Genomic DNA, 19455 nt, shown 5'->3' on the forward strand with positions numbered 1-19455 from the left:
TGGTTCCCATACAATGTCTGACTGTATAATTATTTGAGAAAATAGAATTAGCTGTTGCAAACAACTTACCAACCAAATGGACCGAGAGTATAAATGCAAAAAATAGTTAATGGCCTGACGTTTCGACCCTACCAAGTCTTTCTCGAAAGCTAAATGACAACACAACAAACATGAACAGGTAACTAAGTGAAACATAAGCAGTGAAGTGGAAATACATGAATGGGGTTAGAAAGCATACATAAAAAAGCAGGGGGTAAACAATGAATAGGGGGACAAAAAGGGGGGGGGGTGAAGGGAAGGGGCTGGCTTGACCACAAGCAAGAATATGGAAACACAAAGGACAACATCGAGGGTGGTGAGGTTGGGTAAAAAGTAATTTATATTAGTGAATGAGGCTCAGGCTAAAAGGCTATGGGGAAAAAAGGAGACGGCAAAACAAAAGGTTTATTACACCAACATTCCCCAAGATGAAGGGATTGCTGCCTGCTCTTCAGCTCTGGCTAAGAGTGGTCACACATCACCGCCCATTTCAGACATTGTATCCCTCATGCAACATGTTCTAACAAAAAACAACTTTTCTTTCATGGGTAAGAATTTCCTACAGGTACAGGGTACTGCAATGGGCACACGTATGGCACCATCAATGGCGTGCCTTTTCATGAGCCATCTTGAACAGCGCATGTTGGCATCAGCCCCTTGTCGTCCCTGGGTCTGGTGTTTCACTTAGTTACCTGTTCATGTTTGTTGTGTTGTATAATTATTTACAAGCAAGTGTGTATTGGCAGCTCTCCATACACCTAGGCAGAGTATTTGTTGATAGTTACCATTATCTACACAGGTGTTCGGAAATGCAGTGTGAGAGTATTATGAGCTGGGCTTTTTCTGGACACTATCTGCTCACTGATGGTGACCATCAGATAGAATCTTAAAGATCTCACTCAACACATTGCTTACAATAACTACCCCTTTTTGTTAAAGCTGTACTTTTGTCCATGCTCGTTCCTCCATAGTAAAGCTTGAAAGGTTATAGTTGAAAGAGAAAGATCAGCCTTCTTTTTTGGACAGGCACTTTGCATTTGGCAATCTTGCTGCTTCACCAGAGAACTTCTCATCAGAATATCCTTTTAAAAGATGGGAAGCGGTTCCAGCACTAAAGCACCTGTCGTTGTCGTAGTGAGATCTGGAAATCAACCCGGCTCGGGTGATATCGGTCGTCGAACAGTCCGCCACATCACAGTTCCTGAGGTTTGTAGACCAAGATCTCCAACGCCTCTTCCAGATGGGACTCAGTTGAAGATCCTCAGCCTGGACTTGAAGAAAGATGTGAATGCAAAGGAGCATCACACCGATGAGATTGATGGAATAAAAGGTCTAGTGATAAGGAGAGGGCAAGCATTTACCTTCTTGTTAAAACTCAATCGGAGTTACGATGACAGTACTGACCAAATCACATTTGATTTTAAGATAGGTAAGTGAAACATTTTTAAAAACTCTTTCTTGTAGGTCTTCTAAATCTGAATCATAAAGGCCGGTTTATAACCGTGTCTTTTTATGATCGCCCGTCTAGATTTCCGACGCCCGACCATCGCGCGACCGACTATAACTCGGCCTTTAGAGTAGACAAAAACAACCCTAACCATTCTAAATGCAACAATACGCACAAAATGGAACTAAATGTTGTAATCTGTTGCATTCGGCAGTCAACTCGGGTGTCATTTTTTGACTGAGTGAATTTGTTGCAATCAGACTAAGTGACTTCATATTGGTGTTGCATATTGTTGAACTTGGCAGTCCACTTTGGTGCATTTGGCAGAGTTCATGGTCCATACATACAAGCAAAGTCACCAATACACTTATGTGCATACTGTTGCATTGCATATAGCAGGGCAAAGACCCTTAATCACAGTCCCGACACAAACAACATGGCTGCACAAAGTAACAACAATCCCTTGTTGCATTCTGATGTATTTGGCAGGGTATGTAGAGAGTCCCTATGGGTTGTGACCTGCTTCTAAAACTGCCCCTAAAAACGTGCCAGAAAACACTGTGCAAAATCTCTCTGTTAATCATCAAGTGTACTTGATTTTTGTGCCCACATGACTTGGGCACGGATGGAATTGGATACAAAGTGACTGACATACTTTTATTTTACAAGTCTGAAACTTGATACATACATTATATAAGGCTTTTTGTCTAACTTTTTATGGTGGATTGAGCTCAAACATTCACAGGTTTTATTTTTCACTTGTTCACATAAAGTGTGGATACTGGTCTTTCCCTTTAACCAATGTGTGTCAACGTGCCTTAAGATCCCCATTTTGTAGACACAAGTAGATAAATTGGCATAAATTAACCATTTGATTATTTATTATCCTCTCTAACCTTTAAGATTCACAACCCCAGCATCTATTTATTAAATGATCTTCATGTTTAAGAAGTTTGTCTTGTTTTGTCTTCAAGGGTCCAATCCGGTGATTCAGAAGAGAACGCGCGTCTATGCATCGACCGGTGGTCCCTCTTCAGGAGGCAAACAGTGGGAGGTTAAGATATTGGACAAGACAGAAGACACGTTGACTGTGTCTATAACTTCAGATCCTGATGCCCTGGTTGGAGAGTACTCACTCGCTGTGCACGCTAAGGTTGCAGGTAAACCAATATTTGCATCGAGAATTTTCGTTCCATCACTTATAAGACAGTGGACACTATTGGTAATTACTCAAAATAATTATAAGCATAAAACCTTACTTGGTAACGAGTAATGGGGAGAGGTTGATGGTATAAAACATTGTGAGAAACGGCTCCCTCTGAAGTTACGTAGTTTTCAAGAAAGAAGTAATTTTCCACGATTTTTGATTTTGAGACCTCAGAATTAGATTTTGAGGTCTCGAAATCAAGCATCTGAAAGCACACAACTTCGTGTGACAAGGGTGTTTTTTCTTTTATGATTATCCTGCATCTTTGACGACCAATTGAGCTCAAATTTTCACTGTTTTTAAATTTTATGCTTGTGTTGAGATACACCAAGTGAGAAGACTGGTCTTTGACAATTACCAAAGGTGTCCAGTGTCTTTAAAATGTTGGTTATATTTTCACCTAGATGGTTTGACTCTTTCAGCATCAGATATTGTGCTGATCATTAACATGTATGAACAGGGCAGACATGGTCATCTCGTGAACCTAGTAATTTTTTATTTGAAAACTAGATCATGTGCCTGATGCAAAACTCAGTTAACAGTTTGCCAGCCTACTGCTAATGGTCTGAGGGTTAAGACACCTGTTCTAGAATGCAGGTCATGGGTGCTAAAATGCTGTCTTGCGCCATCCCTTTGCCGGATAGTCCTTGCGCGCCATCAGTAATTTTTCAGACACTGTCCCAGTTCCATGCATGAAGTATATGTAGGATGATACACATGCAACATTAAAAGTGAGTCTATCCCATAGAGTTATATATAAGAACTAGAGAGCGCACTTGCCTATATACGCGCCCCGGCATGCGCACAGGGGGCCATTTTCTAAGTTGACAAAACTGGCATCTCACAGCGTGTGTTTGTGCGGCCATTTTGTAAGTTGAACAAACAGCATCGCGTGAGCGTTCAATAAAAAAAAAACTCAAACGTGTACTTATATTCAACGCGCGTGCAGAGTAATGCGCTTGTCATCTTGCGGTCCCGTGGCGTTTGTGCACGAAGGATCACCAGTGCGCCCTCTAGTTCTTATATATAATTTATGGTCTATCCACATGGAGTCTGTAAGATAGACTCTATACCAGGAATCAGTGTACTGCATGTGTGAGAACAGGCTTGCACCAATCAGGGCTAATTCAAATTCTACCAGAGGTGCTAATCGTTTTTTGTATGCAGCACTCTGCATTCTTTCCAATCAAGGTTTGGTATATGTAAAACCACTACACATAGAATTCGATTTGCCTTTAGCCACCAGACAATCTCTGAGTGGTCTAGATGGTATGACACTGCTCTGTATTTCATATTTGTATGTATTTTGTTGCATTATGGAATAAAAAAATAAAATAAAAAAATAATTGCAAAGGTCGTGGGTTCTAATCCCACCTGAGTATTAAGCCTGTGATTTTTTTTCTTCACAGAACTCGGGTAAATAAGAAATTGTTAGAGTATCCAGTGCTGACACAAATCGAATCGGTGTTCATTGGTAAAAATCCAAAATGAATATTCTTTACCCCCGATGCAAACTTTACACCTATTAAATCGTTTATTAATTTTTTATATTTTTTTAAATTTTTTTTTCAATTTGGATCATCAGCTAGCGTTGCCAATTATGTGGAGCTTCAATCCATCTATCTCTTATTCAATCCTTGGTGTGAGGAGGATCAAGTGTATCTTCAGGATGATAAGGAACTGGAAGAGTACGTCTTGAATGAGCAGGGACTGATCTGGTACGGAAACTCGGCCCAGCCGGCTAGTCGACCCTGGGGTTTTAACCAATTTGAGGAGAAGGTCTTCGAAGCTGTGATGTACCTCTTGAAGAAACATGTAAGGTTGTTTGGAATTGGAAGACCTAGAGATACTTGCTGAGCAGACATACTGGGTAAAATCTGTTGATTCTCAGAAATATGAGCATGCCCTTTAACAAATTAACTTACCTATGTTAAAGTGCTGCATGCTAGCTACTGTCCTAGCCCTATAAAGGACTCTTCCTCTGTGCTGTACACAGATACAGGGTCTTAATATTAGGGCCCATTTCTGGGGCGGAAAATTTTCAAAGCTTTGTAACTCTTATTTGTAAATCTTATTTGCAAGAAGCCATTAATTTCAACAGATTCACATTCCATGGCAGCTTACATTTTTCTGCGGTAGGTTTTGGTCATTATATATTCCTCACATGTCCGTCATTTTCGTGAAATAATGCAGCTCCCAACGTGAACAAATTTCCATTGTGATTGTATTCTCACAGTGTTGTCTGCTGCCATGCATACACGTATACATTTGCGTGCAAGACGCAAGACATAAGTTAATGTAACTCTTGCTGGTCACCTTATCTTGACTGCATGTACAGTGGTAACGCGCAAATGCAACGCAAGCTATGCGCGTTATTCGTCTTGTGTACGCACGGCAGACTCTGAGAAAACGATAAAAAACGGGAACTTCTTTTTGTTGGGAGCTGCATTATTCACAAAAATTACAGATTTGTTAAGAATACATGTATATGAAACCATAACCCACCGCAGAAAAATGTATGCTGCCATGTGGAACGTGAATCTGTTGAAATTAGTGGCTTCTTGCCAGTAAGATTCAGGTTATGAAGGTTTATGGACCCTGATATCCAGGACGTCACTGTAGTATAAAATGAAATGTAAGGTCGCCAGGGCTAGCTACTGTCCCATAATCTTCTGTTTTCAATTGAAAGATCCCCATTTGATTGCAACAGTAATTCGTTTTCAAATTCTTTTGAAGGATGTATTAGTCTTTGTAAATCCTTTATGTAGAAAGTAATTGTTGAACTATTCTTTATTTTGTCTGGATTTGTTATTCTTTGTTTCAGGTGAAAGAAGGTGCTTTAGGAAGCCCTGTCCTTGTTGCTCGTACCATGTCAGCAGCTGTTAATTCCCAAGATGACAATGGAGTATTGTCAGGCAAATGGGGTGGGGACTATTCACCCCATACCAGACCCACAAAATGGACTGGAAGCCAAGCCATTCTTGAGGTAAAGCATGATTCTCAAAGTTCTGTTTTGGGTTTAGCCTTTTATTTGTGGAAGTGTCGTGACCATGCAGCAGTTAAGATCACCGAATACTCTGGTGTTTATGATCAGCATAGTGTGGGTTCGAATCCCCCAGCCGTGACGCTTGTGTCCTTAAGCAAGACACTTGACCATTGCTTCGTCCTTCGGATGGGACGTAAAGCCGTTCTTCCCATGTGTTGTGTAACGCAAGAACCTCATAATTCATAACTTCAATAACCCATCTTTCTGTATAATGTATAGTATACTAAGCGCAGATACTTTGCAATAGACTTTGATATTAATATTACTATTCTTCAATACAAACTCTTATCTTTGGCCTGCTGTGTAAGATCTTTTTAATCACATCACTAAACGTTGCTGGTAGAGATGACCGACATTGGTTACTTACAACTCCAATAAAAAAATAATGAGGTATAATTTGATTCAATTTTAAGAATTTTATGAATTTGATTCAATTCCGCTAAACTATTGTAAAAACCAAAATCAAAACGTCGCAGTATATTGCATACTACAAATATCAAAAAATTTAGTAATAAAAATGTGGTATTAAGGAACACAACTATAAAAAAAAATACAAATTACTGAACAATTTTAAAGATTGCTTTTGGGATCTCAAACTTTTGGATCCTAAGGTAAAATTGCTATTTCTCTGATGATGTCATCAAATACCAAAACTTATTGTTGAATTTGCAGAAGCACTTAGAAAGTAAAGCTCCAGTTCGCTACGGGCAATGCTGGGTGTTTTCTGGAGTCTTGACAACTGTCTTGAGATGTCTTGGCATTCCTTCCAGGAGTGTAACCAACTACTCATCAGCTCATGACACCGATAGCAGCCTGACCATTGTGAGTTTTTCCCCAGTTCTTTCATTTACATGTACACTGCATCAAATTTCTTGAATCTCCTTTGTAGCTATCAGCTGATTTGTTTCTCAATTTTGCTTTCTCACAAGTGCCAGTTAAAAAACTGAACAATTTAAAGCGCAATACAAACTCTTTTGTACCTGTCACTTTAAAATGTTCCAATCAGACAAGTACAAATTTCATACTAATTAAAGGATCTTTCTTTGCTTTCTCTATTCATATGTTTTTCTTGTCTATTTTATTTATTCTTTCAGACTTTAAAAACATCAATAACACACAGCAACAGTAACAGATAATGAAGGATTTAAAACAATGAGAGACATTGTAGGGCTTGCCCCAAAGTGTACCAAATCACTATCCAAATGGATTTTTGTGCTCTGCCCAAATGAGGGAGGGAAGACTTTTTGGTCATGTCTATGACATGTATAGTGAGGAGCTACGTCATAGGTTTGGGGCTTTGGACATTTAGACAACTCATTTTTATTTCACTCTTCTCTTCATTCTCGCCTTTAGGACAAACATTTTTCACCTGATGGAACTCCAGCAGATTTCTACAACAACGATTCTGTGTGGAACTTTCATGTGTGGAATGAGTGTTGGATGACTCGACCGGATCTTCCAGCAGGGTTTGGGGGCTGGCAAGCAGTGGATGCAACACCACAAGAGACAAGCGAGGGTAAGAAGACATCAGAGCCTTTGTTAAATTTAAGCTGTACAGGTTTTATTTCAGTTCACTCCGTAAGAATGGGGATAGAGCCACTATAAGCGGGGCCCGCGCAAAACTAGAAAATATTAGAACAGGTATAAACGAGACTGGGAAAGAACCATTAGGGGCCCCCCCCCCCCCCCCCCCCCTGAAGCTGGAAAACATGCGTTATGGGCGAACAGTGGCAAGCAACGCACAATGCCAACGCACGGGATAGTGGGGACGGGATGAGGCAAGGAGGCGCGTGATTATGGGACGGGGAGAGAGAGGGGTACACGCTTCGCGCAGCATCCCGCTAGTAGTAATTGTTTTGCTTCACTAAACTATAAAACTTTCGTTTTGTTTCTGGACAGGTATTTTCTGCACTGGGCCCTGCTCAGTTAAGGCAATCAAAGATGGCCACGTCTACTACCCATATGATGCAAAGTTTGTCTTTGCTGAAGTCAACGGGGACATTGTCAATTGGGAGGCAAGTACAAAAGGGAACCTGGGGTCGATTTCACGAAGAGTTAGGACTCTACAATAGGCCTAATAACTTAGGACTAGTTCAAGGAGATATTAAAAACTTAAGGGTAGTCCTAAGTTAGGACGAGTAACTCATCCTAACGCGAGATTTGACAAGTCTTAACTCTTTGTGAAATCCACCCCTGCCTTCTTTAAGATATACTTTTCCATTCTGGCCCCAGCTGCTGGAGCAGAAAATGTTGCTTCACAATTAATTGCTAAGCAAAAATCAGCCAGCAGGATACCTGTTACAGACATTTGATATGTTATTTTGGCTGGTAGTCTTATTCTGGTAAGCATTATTATTTTATGCTTAGCTACTTTGTGCAGAGCATATGTAATTGTTGATTGATTTTCTTAGTCATATTTGTCATCGTCTGTTTATTCTGAAATTTCAAATGGAACAATCAAGAAAGCAGATTTCTAACAAAAATCCTTGTCAACATTCTTGAAGCTGACAATATTGCTAATGTTATGTGCGGAATTAAAACCCACACCCTGATAACTTCACCACTTACTTGCAGGTGAAAAGCAGTGTTGAATTGCTTGATGATTTTATACGTTTGCGTGTCAAAAATCATGTAGTCGGCAGGAACATCAGTACAAAAGAAGTTGGGAAGAAAGATCGAAGAGACCTGACACTGGATTACAAGTACAAAGATGGTAGGCAGTTTTGTGAAAACGGGGAAAACTTTCTTGAGAAATCTTTCAGAAGTTGCTATGGTTGGAATCAGAAATTGGTCACTTTCTGCATTTAGCTGACATTGAATGAAAGTACTCATCCATTGTTTAAATACATTATGCTTAAATACATCAGGCAAGAAAACTGTTAAACAATGATTGAAAACATTTCAGCTATGAAGCTGTTCGGGCCTTGGAGATGTTCAAATATATTTCCAACAAAGGATTTGAGTCGTATAAAAACACTTTGAAAGTGTTCTACATAGTTTTTTTTATCGAGAGTAGGCCTAATGCATTTTATCAAGGTGATTATGGCATTCTTGAATATTGTTCATTCTTCAAACATTGATGCCTAGATGGTCTGAAAAGAAATACAACACCCTGTTTTCTCTCACACAGCCGTTCAGCAGCTTTTCAAATGTTGTACATAAAGGAATGCTGTCTGCAAAATGATCATTTTTGTATATGTTTTGCAGACACAGTTTCTCTATTTCAATCACTGCCGATGTTGAACTAGCTTCTTTTTTTTTTCACGACTAAGGTTCTGATGAGGAACGAGCCGCCGTGAAGTTAGCAGCTGGATATGGAAGCAAGCCCTTTGTATATGACGTGCCTAATACCACAGACGATGTTGACATGAGTGTGGAAGTCACCCCAAATGTGTACATTGGCGCAGATTTTGAAATCCCCATCCTAGTGGAAAACAAAAGTTCAGAGCAAAGAACTATTTCAATCAACTTTGCTCTGCATTCATGTTACTATACAGGTATGCAATTTTTCTTTTCTGGTTCTCTGGCTACTTTATGAGTTTTTTGGGGTAGGGTTGGGACGTTGTTGAACTGATTTGCATGCAGTCACAACCAGACAACACTCAAGTGTTGATACTGATTTTTTAGTCTTGTATGATGAAAACTTACAGATGACTTGAGATTGGAGTAAAGATGACTTGGTTTAAGGGATAATTGCTTTATTTGAAGAAAGACTGCTTGAGGAAAAATTTTACGAGTAACATGGAAATGAAGATGTAGGATGAAAGATCTGTGTAATTGATTAAGACTATATTATTGAGGTGTCTCCTTTATCGTGTCTCCTCAGGATGGCTAGTACAATTTAAAAAAACCACGAGTCAGTTTGTGAAGTTAAAGACAATTGAACATGTTGAATGTTTTCTTCAATTGTCATGACAAATGAAAGGTTTTTTTAAATAAGAAAACAAAACTCAACTTGGCACATGGAAACTCTTTTGTAGGGGGGACAGAGAGGAATTTTGCACAAAAATCGACACAAATTTCAATTTCTGAAAGTGGGTAAAAAGTCTGTTTTGCTTTCTCTGTCTAGTTTTCTCTCTCTCTCCTTGCTCTGTCCCAATTTCCCCCACTATTTTTACGGATTTGGGATAGCAGTTGCTCCCCTGTTCCCCCGGGTCTAACAATGCAGCAGCCAAATTCACGGAACACTAGGATTTATCCAATTCTTAGGTATGGTTGAATGCGTCCTATTGCTATGGATATGGAACTTAACTTGACCCAAGTCCTAAGATCCTAAGTTAGGAAGAGTTTGGTGAAATCGACGGCTGGGCACTCACCTTTGCCCAGTGAATATTATGCCCCAGAGTGGGAAAAAATTACATAAGATCAATGAAATTATGGTTTGTTTCTCTTTTTATTTTTATCTTTCCAGGTGTCATCGCTAAGCAGATCAAGACAGAACCAACAAGACAATTTATTCTTGGACCCAATGAATCAAAACGAGTAATATACCATGTGGATTCTGACGAGTACTTGGACAAATTGGTGGATCAGACAGGTTTGAAAATGACTGTTGTCGGCCATGTTGAGGTAAATTGCTCTTTGTAAACTTTTCATGTAAAAAGATTCATTCAAAAAAGAAAGAACAAAATGAATTAAAATCGATTCTCCTTCCTTCTTTTCAATCCTAGGGGCAGAGGGACAACTGCCCTCCTGAATTTGGGCAAAAAAGAGGGGAAATGTAAGGAACAGCGAGAAGGAAGAACCAAATTTACAGAAAATCTTACTTGTGTAAAATTTCTTGCAAATCAACCCCTCTTCTGCCGTGTCTGCCAACCTTAACCAAAGAGCTACCTATACAGGTTCTAATCCGTGACACTTGCTTCCTAGAGCAAGAGACTTATTATACTGCTTGTCATTTTCTATTGGGTGACTGCAAGAATAGAATAAGTTGCATCTGAATGAATAGCATACCTGAGCACACATTTTCCTGCCGTTGCACATAAAAGCACATAAAGAAAATAGTACCTATATAGAACAAGAGAGAAGAGAACAGACAAGAGAGAAGAGGGAACAGTAAGATGAAGGGAAAGAAAAGATAAAAAAGACTACTAAAAAACTGTTTGAAACAAATGTCATAGTAATAATATCAAAGTCTTATACAGCGCATGTATCTACCAACAAGGTACTCAAGGCGCTGTCTTTAAAGACACTGGACACCTTTGGTAACTGTCAAAGACCAGTCTTCTCACTTGGAGTATCTCATAATATTACAAAATAGCAGACCTGTGAAAATTTGAACTCAATTGGTCATCAAGGTTTCGAGATAATAATGGAAGAAAAAACACCCTTGTCACACGAAGTTGTTAGCTGTCAAATGCTTGATCTGAAAATCCAATTCTGAGGTCTCAAATATCAAATTCAAATATTTTAGAGGAAAATTACTTCTTTCTCTACGTTACTTTGGAGGGTGCCGTTTCTCACAATGTTTTATACTATATACCATTAAAGGTAGTGGACACTATTGGTAATTGCCAAAGACTAGCCTTCACAGTTGGTGTATCTCAACTCATGCATAAGATAGCAACCCTGTGAAAACTTGAGCTCAATCGGTCATCGAAGTTGCGAGATAATAATGAAAGAAAAATAACCCTTGTCACAAGAACTTGTGTGCGTTTAGATGGTTGATTTCGAGACCTCAAGTTCTAAATCTGAGGTCTCGAGATCAAATTCGTGGAAAATCACTTATTCCTTGAAAAACTATGGCACTTCAGAGGGAGCTGTTTCTCACAATGTTTTAAACCATCAACCTCTCCCCATTACTCGTCACCAAGAAAGGTTGTATGCAAACAATTATTTTGAGTAATAACCAATAGTGTCCAGTGCCTTAAAATATGTCCATAGTGCCACTATCCTGAATGTGTGAGGGTAACTGATTCCAAAGGAACGGTCTAGTGTAATCATAATTATTACGTAATATGCCTATTTCTTTAATCTTGATAGGAAACAGGCCAGGACTTTGGGGATGAAGAAGATTTTCGCCTACGTACACCTGACCTTGAGGTCAAGCTGATCAATCCAGATGAAGCCATACAGTTTGGACGTAAAATAGAAGTAGAGATCAGTTTTACCAGTCCACTGGAGAAGAAACTCACCCACTGTGAGTTTGACATTGAAGGACGCGGTTTGCTGGCTCCTACAAATATCCAACATGGGTGAGATTATTTTGTTTGGAAAGTAACAATTGTGTGTATTGCTTCCACACACTGCTATTAGTAGTATAGCCTACTGCCAACGGGTCCTTTGTTTGCTCTGCAGCCAAACGCAGGCAGAAAACAAACCAACTCAAATTCCGTTCGATGTGAAACACACTGATTTATTTATTCTTCAAGAAAAAAGCATGACCATTTAATGCACTCACTGAACTCAGCAACTTTTTTGTGTAACACAACTTATAACCTTGCACAAAAAAAAATGCAAAGAGTCAGTTATCTTGCCTCCAGGCCAACATTTTCCAGCTGACGTGAGCGCAACGCAACAGTCTATACTTTCGGTCCAATCTCTCTCTCTCTCTCTCTCTCGAGCGTTCTCACGCCGGCTGTTGCAATGGCAGTTATCCAGGGGGTAGCAATTTCTGTCACAGTAGTTTACCAAGTTCAAATTTTAACTCTCCATTTTTAGCTCAAAATACTGAAATGTTCAATAGAGCCAAGCTCTGGAACTTGTTTCCTCCTCAACACAAACTTCCACAAGTCTCTCCACTTTCAAAAGATTATTTAAATCTATCCTATTTCAAACTTACTTGCTGATAGCTTGCTTTTCATGTAGTATTTATTTACCCTTCTGACCTGATAAGTGATCTGTAGTGTTTTTCCTTTGTATGTATATTTTTGCATTGTGTTTAGGCATGGACCTCCATGGTTTAGGTAAGTTCTTCTGTATAATATGTTGAATACAGCTTGCTGATTGAGCCCCCGCCTCATGCCATGTATTTTGCCCTCAAAATTACTTTGTTCTCTTATGGCTCTTGTGCTCAAAGAGCAAGCCTGTTGGGGGACCATGCTTAAAATATCTGCTTCTCAGTGGGCTCAGCTGCAGTAGCTTTGTAAATTGAGTTTGAATAACTACGTTCTATTTGTAGATTGTAAATGTATCAGACTGATCTTGATACTTGGGACAAACAAATAAACTTGAAACCTGAAACCTAATTAGTACAGTGACTAGAGACAAACTAGAGGATTGATATAGCAAATGGAAAAGCACTGTATTTGTTTTGTCTTTACTTTTGAAGAAGTTTCTAGTAGACAGGGTTTTTTAAAGGAATTTGTAAATGACTGTTATGTCACAAAACAGAGAGTTTTATTACAATTTGTAAATTATTCTTTGTTTTCTTTTCTTGTCTGAATTTTATTTTGACTACAGGGTGATTGAAGCAAAAGACACAACCAGCAGAACGGTTAGTGTGTATCCAGTCAAAGCAGGGAAGAGGACTCTGGTCATCACATTCGAATCAGATCAACTCTCACAGGTCACTGGTGAGTTGGAGTTGGATATTCAGAGATAAAAGAGTTGAACGCTAAGCAGAGGAAGTCATCAAAGTGAAGCCGAGAATTGTGACTTCTCCTTTAAGGTCTACTTCAGTAATGGCTATTTGCTTACTTAAAAGTGCTTACAAACACCTGTTTCAGCTTACAGGGTTACCTCTGAACTTCTGTACTAGCCGTGAAATCAAAGAATGCTAAGTAATGTGAAGTATGCATGTGTACATTTTCTGCTACAGTACATGCTTATTACTTGCTTATGGTATGACTCATTCCTCCATGTTCACAGTAAGCAGAGCTATGAAAATGGGGGCTCTTGTCGTGGAGAATTAAGGCCATGTCACACAGGCGAGTTACAGGCAACCAGGCCCAGGCAATCTCCAAGAAGAACAAACATTCACATGTCAATTTCCACGTGTCTTTCTTGGAGACAGTAAAATAGTGTGGACAAATCTGTTGTTCTCTTTGCGTGCAGTGCAGTTGGTTGCCTCCAAGTTGCCTGTAAAAATTGCCCTGTGTAACAAGGCCTTTAGAGTTATAGATACACAGACTAGTTAGAATTACCGTTAGACGTCTGTAAGGCAGTAACTGTTGGTTTGTTCCAATTCTGAAGGACAAAGGTGGCTACCTGTTAGGACAGCTTTGATTAGATAATCATAAGAATTAGTATCAGGTGTTTAAAAGGGAAGGTAGCTTTTACACTGTTATTTAATTTAAAACCAGGGAGGAAGATGGCGTCTACTCCTTTGGTTCAAAGTTTCCCCTAAAAAAGGCAAAAACTAAAACCCTCTCTGCAATGAAAATTTCACAAAATTCAATGCCCACTTAAAGGGACACGTTGCCTTGGATCGGGTGAGTTGGTCTATGAAAAGTGTTTGAACCTGTTTGTTATCAAATTTATAGGATCAGAAAGATGATTTTAATGTAGAATATGATGATCCACACGAACCAACACTGTTGACCATTTTGTGGAGTCAAAAACTTACTCCATAAAATGGCGTGCCGTGTTCATGATGTAAAAGAAAAACCGTGCAATTTTGAGGCGTGTCTGTGTGGATCATTATATGTTCTACATTTAATACATCTTTCTGATCATATAAGTTTTATAACAGGTTCAAACACTTTTCATAGACCAACTCGCCCGATCCAAGGCAATGTGTCCCTTTAAGCTCTTAAAATCAAAACTGTTTCCATCATTCCACCGTTGTGCTGATTCAATTTGCTGAATTATGGAAAGAAAATGAAAACTTCTATAAGACAACCAACTTGTTTCACTCGACATCACTGATAAATTTGAAGTGAAAACACCATCAACTGTTATTACTATGTGTGAGATTTAGATCATGTTTATACTTGTCTAGTTTTGAATGCTGCAACCAAAATAAGCAAGAATGATTAGAAGGGTCTTCATATGATATTTCCTTGACTTTTGGACAGTGTCTCAGTCAAAATGTTTCTCTAGAGGACTAGTACTGTTGTGAACTTAATAATCAATGAGCATTCAGATTCTAACTAATCAATTTTGTTTTAACTTACCAATTCTGAACAAAAATTAGAAAAAAGGGGTGGGAAAATTTGAGAATCTTTTTGAGATTGTATAGAGAGAGGAGCATGTGTTATTACTGAAACTGAAGTGCCAAAATGTCAATAGGCAAACTTCACCATTGTTAATACTTTGGTCAAGTACAGAACAGGTAGTCTGCTGCCCCCAATGTATCATATTTTTTTAATGAAATAACTGTTTGTATATTATTTGAGTAGTTGTATCTGAATTTTGGTTTCATATTTTGCACTCAAAGGGGATGTAAAAAATGCTTTGTTTATAAGCTACCCCAGGCGGCAAAATGAATTTGGTACACTGCTGCCCCCATTGTATCATATCTTTATAAGATCTTTAATAACCTATAATCTAAGGCCCTTTTCGAAATAACGGCTTCGGCTTTGGATTCGGGCTTCAGGCTCCGTCCTGTCGTCTGAAGCCCTGAGCGCTAAGGCAAATGTATGGCAGTTGTCAAAACAACCGCGGGCCAAGCTAGCTTGAGCCAAATCCAAAGCCGAAGCCGTGGTTTCGAAAAGGGCCTAAATGGCAATATTATGTTTCTTTTACTTTTATGTAAGCTACCACAGACAGACAATAAGCCATGTTGAGATCCCTTATAAAAATGTACCATTCGGTACCATATAAATTACCATTGTTATTACCATTGTATGGTATTAAATGGTGTTATCTTAATGGTAATCTGAATGGTTTTCAGTAGCCTTCAATTACCATTCAACCAATGGTGTTATCGGACATTTATATGGTAAAATAAATGGTATTAGGTGGTAATTATTATTCGGTTGGTAACCATTAGGAGGGTAAACTAAATGGTATCTTGAATGGTATTAGAACTAGATGGGAAGATTAAACGCAATGGTAAACCAAATGGTATTTAGGAAGGACTGAATGGTATTTGGAAGAGTAATCCGAATGGTAGTCTGGACTCTGAATGGTATTTAGAAGAGCAATCCGAATGGTATACGGAACATTAATCTGAATGGTATTTGGAAGAGTAAACCGAATGGTACCATTGATTGTACCATTGATTGTACCATTGGTTGTACTGTTGACCGTACCATTGGCTGTACCATTGGTTGTACCATTGGCTGTACCATTGGCTGTACCATTGGCTGTACCATTGGCTGTACCATGGCTGTACCGTTGACTGGTACCATTGGCTGTACCGTTGGCTGTACCGTTGGCTGTACCATTGATTGTACCATTGGCTGTACCATGGCTGTACCATTGGCTGTAACGTTGACTGTACCATTGGTTGTACCATTGGCTGTACCATTGGCTTTTTATGAAGGTAAATAACAGAGAATAATTTACACCTTAGAGAATAACATTTTCCCAAATCACAATTGAGTACACTACAGAACAGAACAGGGGGTTCAATCTCTTTTTGGAGTAATTAGCTTAAATGAGGGTCTTGTCACTGTGCTTCACCATGCTGCTGGCCTTCCGTTAAAGATGGTAATGAAGATCTGACAGCAACCCTTGAGAAGAATCAGATAAGTTGTTTGAACTGTTGAAGAAAGCGAAAAAAGAAAACAAAATCATTTTAATCATTAAGATCAATTCCAATCTGTAAGCAATTTGGTTCTAGTTTCCAGACGCCACTGCATTTCAAGTTTTAAACTTTTTTAATCTTCGTCCACTTATACTATCAACCTCTCCCCATTACTTGTTACCAAGTAAGGTTTTATGCTTATAATTATTTTTAGTATACCAAAAGTGTCCACTGCTTTTAATTTTAAGATTTTTTATTATATTAGATTAGCCGGCAACTGCAGACGACATGGTTTTTCAGTGCATATTATAATAACTCTTAATTTCAAACGTGTTGACCTTTGTTGGCCTCATCATTTGTTGTGATCGATTCCTGTAACTGCATTGGTATAATTTTGGGGGGATGTGTATCTTCAACAAACATTGAATTATCAAGAAGGATCAACAACTTTTTTCCTCCACAAAATTTCCGAAAAAAAAAATAATAATAAAAAAAAAATAAACAAATAATTCAAAAGTTAGTACAAGATACTTACCACAGAATCCTACACAGTGCTAACGCATAGGGCCAGAAGCCTACACAGTGCTAATATAAAGCATAGGGCCAGAATCCTACACAGTGCTGAAGCATAGGGGGAAGAATCCTACACAGTGCTAAAGCATAGGGCCAGAATCCTACACAATGCTGAAGCATAGGGCCAGAATCCTCATTGATATCAACATCCAAATAATATAAAAATGGTCTAGTAGCATGGAAACTGTTTCATGTAACATACATTATAGTATAATGGACTATCATTATTTAAAGGCAGTGGACACTATTGGTAATTGTCGAAGACTAGCCTTCACAGTTGGTGTATCTCAACATATGCATAAAATAACAAACCTGTGAAAATTTGAGCTTAATTGGTAATCAAACTTGCAAGATAGTAATGAAAGAAAAAAACATCCCTGTCACACTAAATCTGAGGTCTCGAAAACTATGGCAACTTCAGAGGGAGTCGTTTCTCACAATGTTTTATACTATCAACCTCTCCCCATTACTCGTCACCAAGAAATGTTTTATGCTAATAATTATTTTGAGTAATTACCAATAGTGTCCACTGCCTTTAACTATTGTGATTTAACCTTATACATTTCTGATCAAGCCAAATGTGTTATATTGTACTATTCCAATAAACAAAATCACAAAACATTGATAAAAAATGCTTGACTTATGCCTTGTGATTTTATTTATTTGTATTATTTGACCACATTTTTGAAGTTCGAATCATTCCGCGAGATCTTGCGGGAGCCAGTTTGCCCCTTTGATCTTGGACAGGCACCGGTGATTGGAACCAGCTAAAGCAACCGACAGGTACCCGATTTCCACGCTACGCGAAATAAACATCAACAGAGATAGTAGAGGTCTGGGTACTCGACGGCTTGATACCGTGACTCGATATTCAAAATGGCCACCAGCCATGCTTTATTTTGTCAACACCGTGAATATACTTACGATGATTTGATGTGATTTAATGTCTTTATGGGTAAGCTTTATCGTGTAGTTTATTCAAGTTCATAATGTAGAATAGGATGAAGGCCTCGTAGAAGGCGTGTAACCACCTAGTTTGCCATAAAACGGGCAATTCTTGTCGCAATTTTATTCCACCTTCATGCTCAACATAAACAACGGCAATCCGGAAGTAGCTGTAACGTTAGAGCATAGGTCATTGCATTGTCATTGCCAATTTGCCGTCAATCAGATACTGGATGAAGAATTCCTCCATGATCTGATGAAACAATCGACTTTTCTGTGTAGTTCTTAAATAGATTATCTACTTCAATTTGTGTCGGCCACTCCTACGTGTTTCTATGTCAGTTTTTGTTTACATGTTATGAAACACTGAGCTGTCGTAAACTGTTTACCAACCAAAATGACCGGTGCTCTGACATTCGGAGTCGTAGGCCTACCATCCAAAAGAATTGATACATCATGTTTAAGCCTTTGCAGATTGCCTTTCTCATATCAAGTTGTAAATCTAAAACTGGTTTGCCACCTATACTGCCAAATGATAGTGTAAATTTTTAAAGTCTGAACATGGTCTGATTAAAACTGGCGGGTTTTTTATTTTTAGTTTTTTAATCGTCTGAAATTTCATCCAGATGTGTAATGAAGGACGAGGTGCACAGAAAAACCTTGGTCTGAGTAGTAGGCAACTTTTTGAGATATTGTCTAGTTTTCGATGCCCCCAAATCAAGATTAAAATTAATATTAATTTGAGGCCCTTCCAATTGTTCCAGAAATCTGTAATCCGTAGAGCCTCTTTTGCACATAAAGAACTTTCTTTGGTTAAATTTTTAGGCAAATCCGAGATAATTTTTTTTTTTGAGGGTGAAAAAACGTCAAGTTATACCCCACGCCGTTTTCTCAAAAATCTGCCGAAAAAAATTGTGTTTTTCAAAATCGCCTGAAAACTTGGGTTCAGTCGTCTACCTTAGTAACTTTTTGATGTAATTGTTTTTATTGCCTGATTTTCGATATAACAATGTCTCAAATAGTCGGCGAGTACCCACCAAGAACACTGGTGGAAATTCAAAGAAGTATATTCCCGCCGTCATGTTGATCCCAGCTAGCCTACTAAAGACTCAGCCACCCAACCCCAGTGTACCCCGCTACCCTTTCCACAGCGACCGACAATCCCCAATTCCCATCGAAATGCCAGACCAACTTCCCCTGTGAACTAATTTTCTATACCTACATCGTGTGCCTTCGACTCAAATAATTATTTTGTAAGTCCCCTATTATGCCTATGTTTCCTTGTAAACCAATGCGCCATACTTACAGCGTGTGCCTTCCATCCACTCACCAATTTTTTAAATCGCAACCAAAGAGTCCCCTGTCTACCCGTCAGTAAAGCGTATGCCTTCCACTCTCAAATTATTTACCTAGTACAAAGCAAGGATTTCCCTATGCCATTGTACCATGCGTACCATTTCCCCATTAATTAAACTAACTGTCTATCTTTATGCCTACAGCGTGTGCCTTCAACTCGTCGAATACTTTGTAAGTCCGAACACAAGAGTCCCCTATCTACTATCAATACCCGTCAGTAAAAGCGTATTATGCCTTCCACTCGCAAATTATTTACCAAGTCCAAAGCA

General features: G+C 38.8%; 1 protein-coding gene across 1 annotated transcript; it reads left to right on the plus strand.

Moving 5' to 3' along the window:
• Nucleotides 1-458: 458 nt before the first annotated feature.
• On the plus strand, nucleotides 459-15239 carry LOC117291187 (protein-glutamine gamma-glutamyltransferase K-like). Its single transcript, XM_033772773.1, has 12 exons — nucleotides 459-1468; nucleotides 2461-2646; nucleotides 4279-4508; nucleotides 5518-5679; nucleotides 6412-6561; nucleotides 7093-7255; nucleotides 7639-7754; nucleotides 8314-8452; nucleotides 9012-9236; nucleotides 10151-10308; nucleotides 11722-11933; nucleotides 13141-15239. Exons 1-12 carry the CDS (start codon nucleotides 1132-1134, stop codon nucleotides 13280-13282), a joined length of 2220 nt encoding a protein of 739 aa, XP_033628664.1. The 5' UTR covers nucleotides 459-1131; the 3' UTR covers nucleotides 13283-15239.
• The last annotated feature ends 4216 nt before the right edge of the window (nucleotides 15240-19455 follow it).

Source organism: Asterias rubens, chromosome 6 (assembly GCF_902459465.1).
Source record: "Asterias rubens chromosome 6, eAstRub1.3, whole genome shotgun sequence".
Taxonomy (NCBI): Eukaryota; Metazoa; Echinodermata; class Asteroidea; order Forcipulatida; family Asteriidae; genus Asterias; species Asterias rubens.

Excerpts from the sequence above, each read along its gene's own strand:
- LOC117291187 (XM_033772773.1), top strand. The coding sequence starts at position 1,132 with ATGGGAAGCGGTTCCAGCACTAAAGCACCTGTCGTTGTCGTAGTGAGA. Across the intron at positions 2,647-4,278 it reads TGTGCACGCTAAGGTTGCAG|CTAGCGTTGCCAATTATGTG; the intron begins GTAAACCAATAT and ends TTGGATCATCAG. Across the intron at positions 9,237-10,150 it reads GCATTCATGTTACTATACAG|GTGTCATCGCTAAGCAGATC; the intron begins GTATGCAATTTT and ends TTATCTTTCCAG.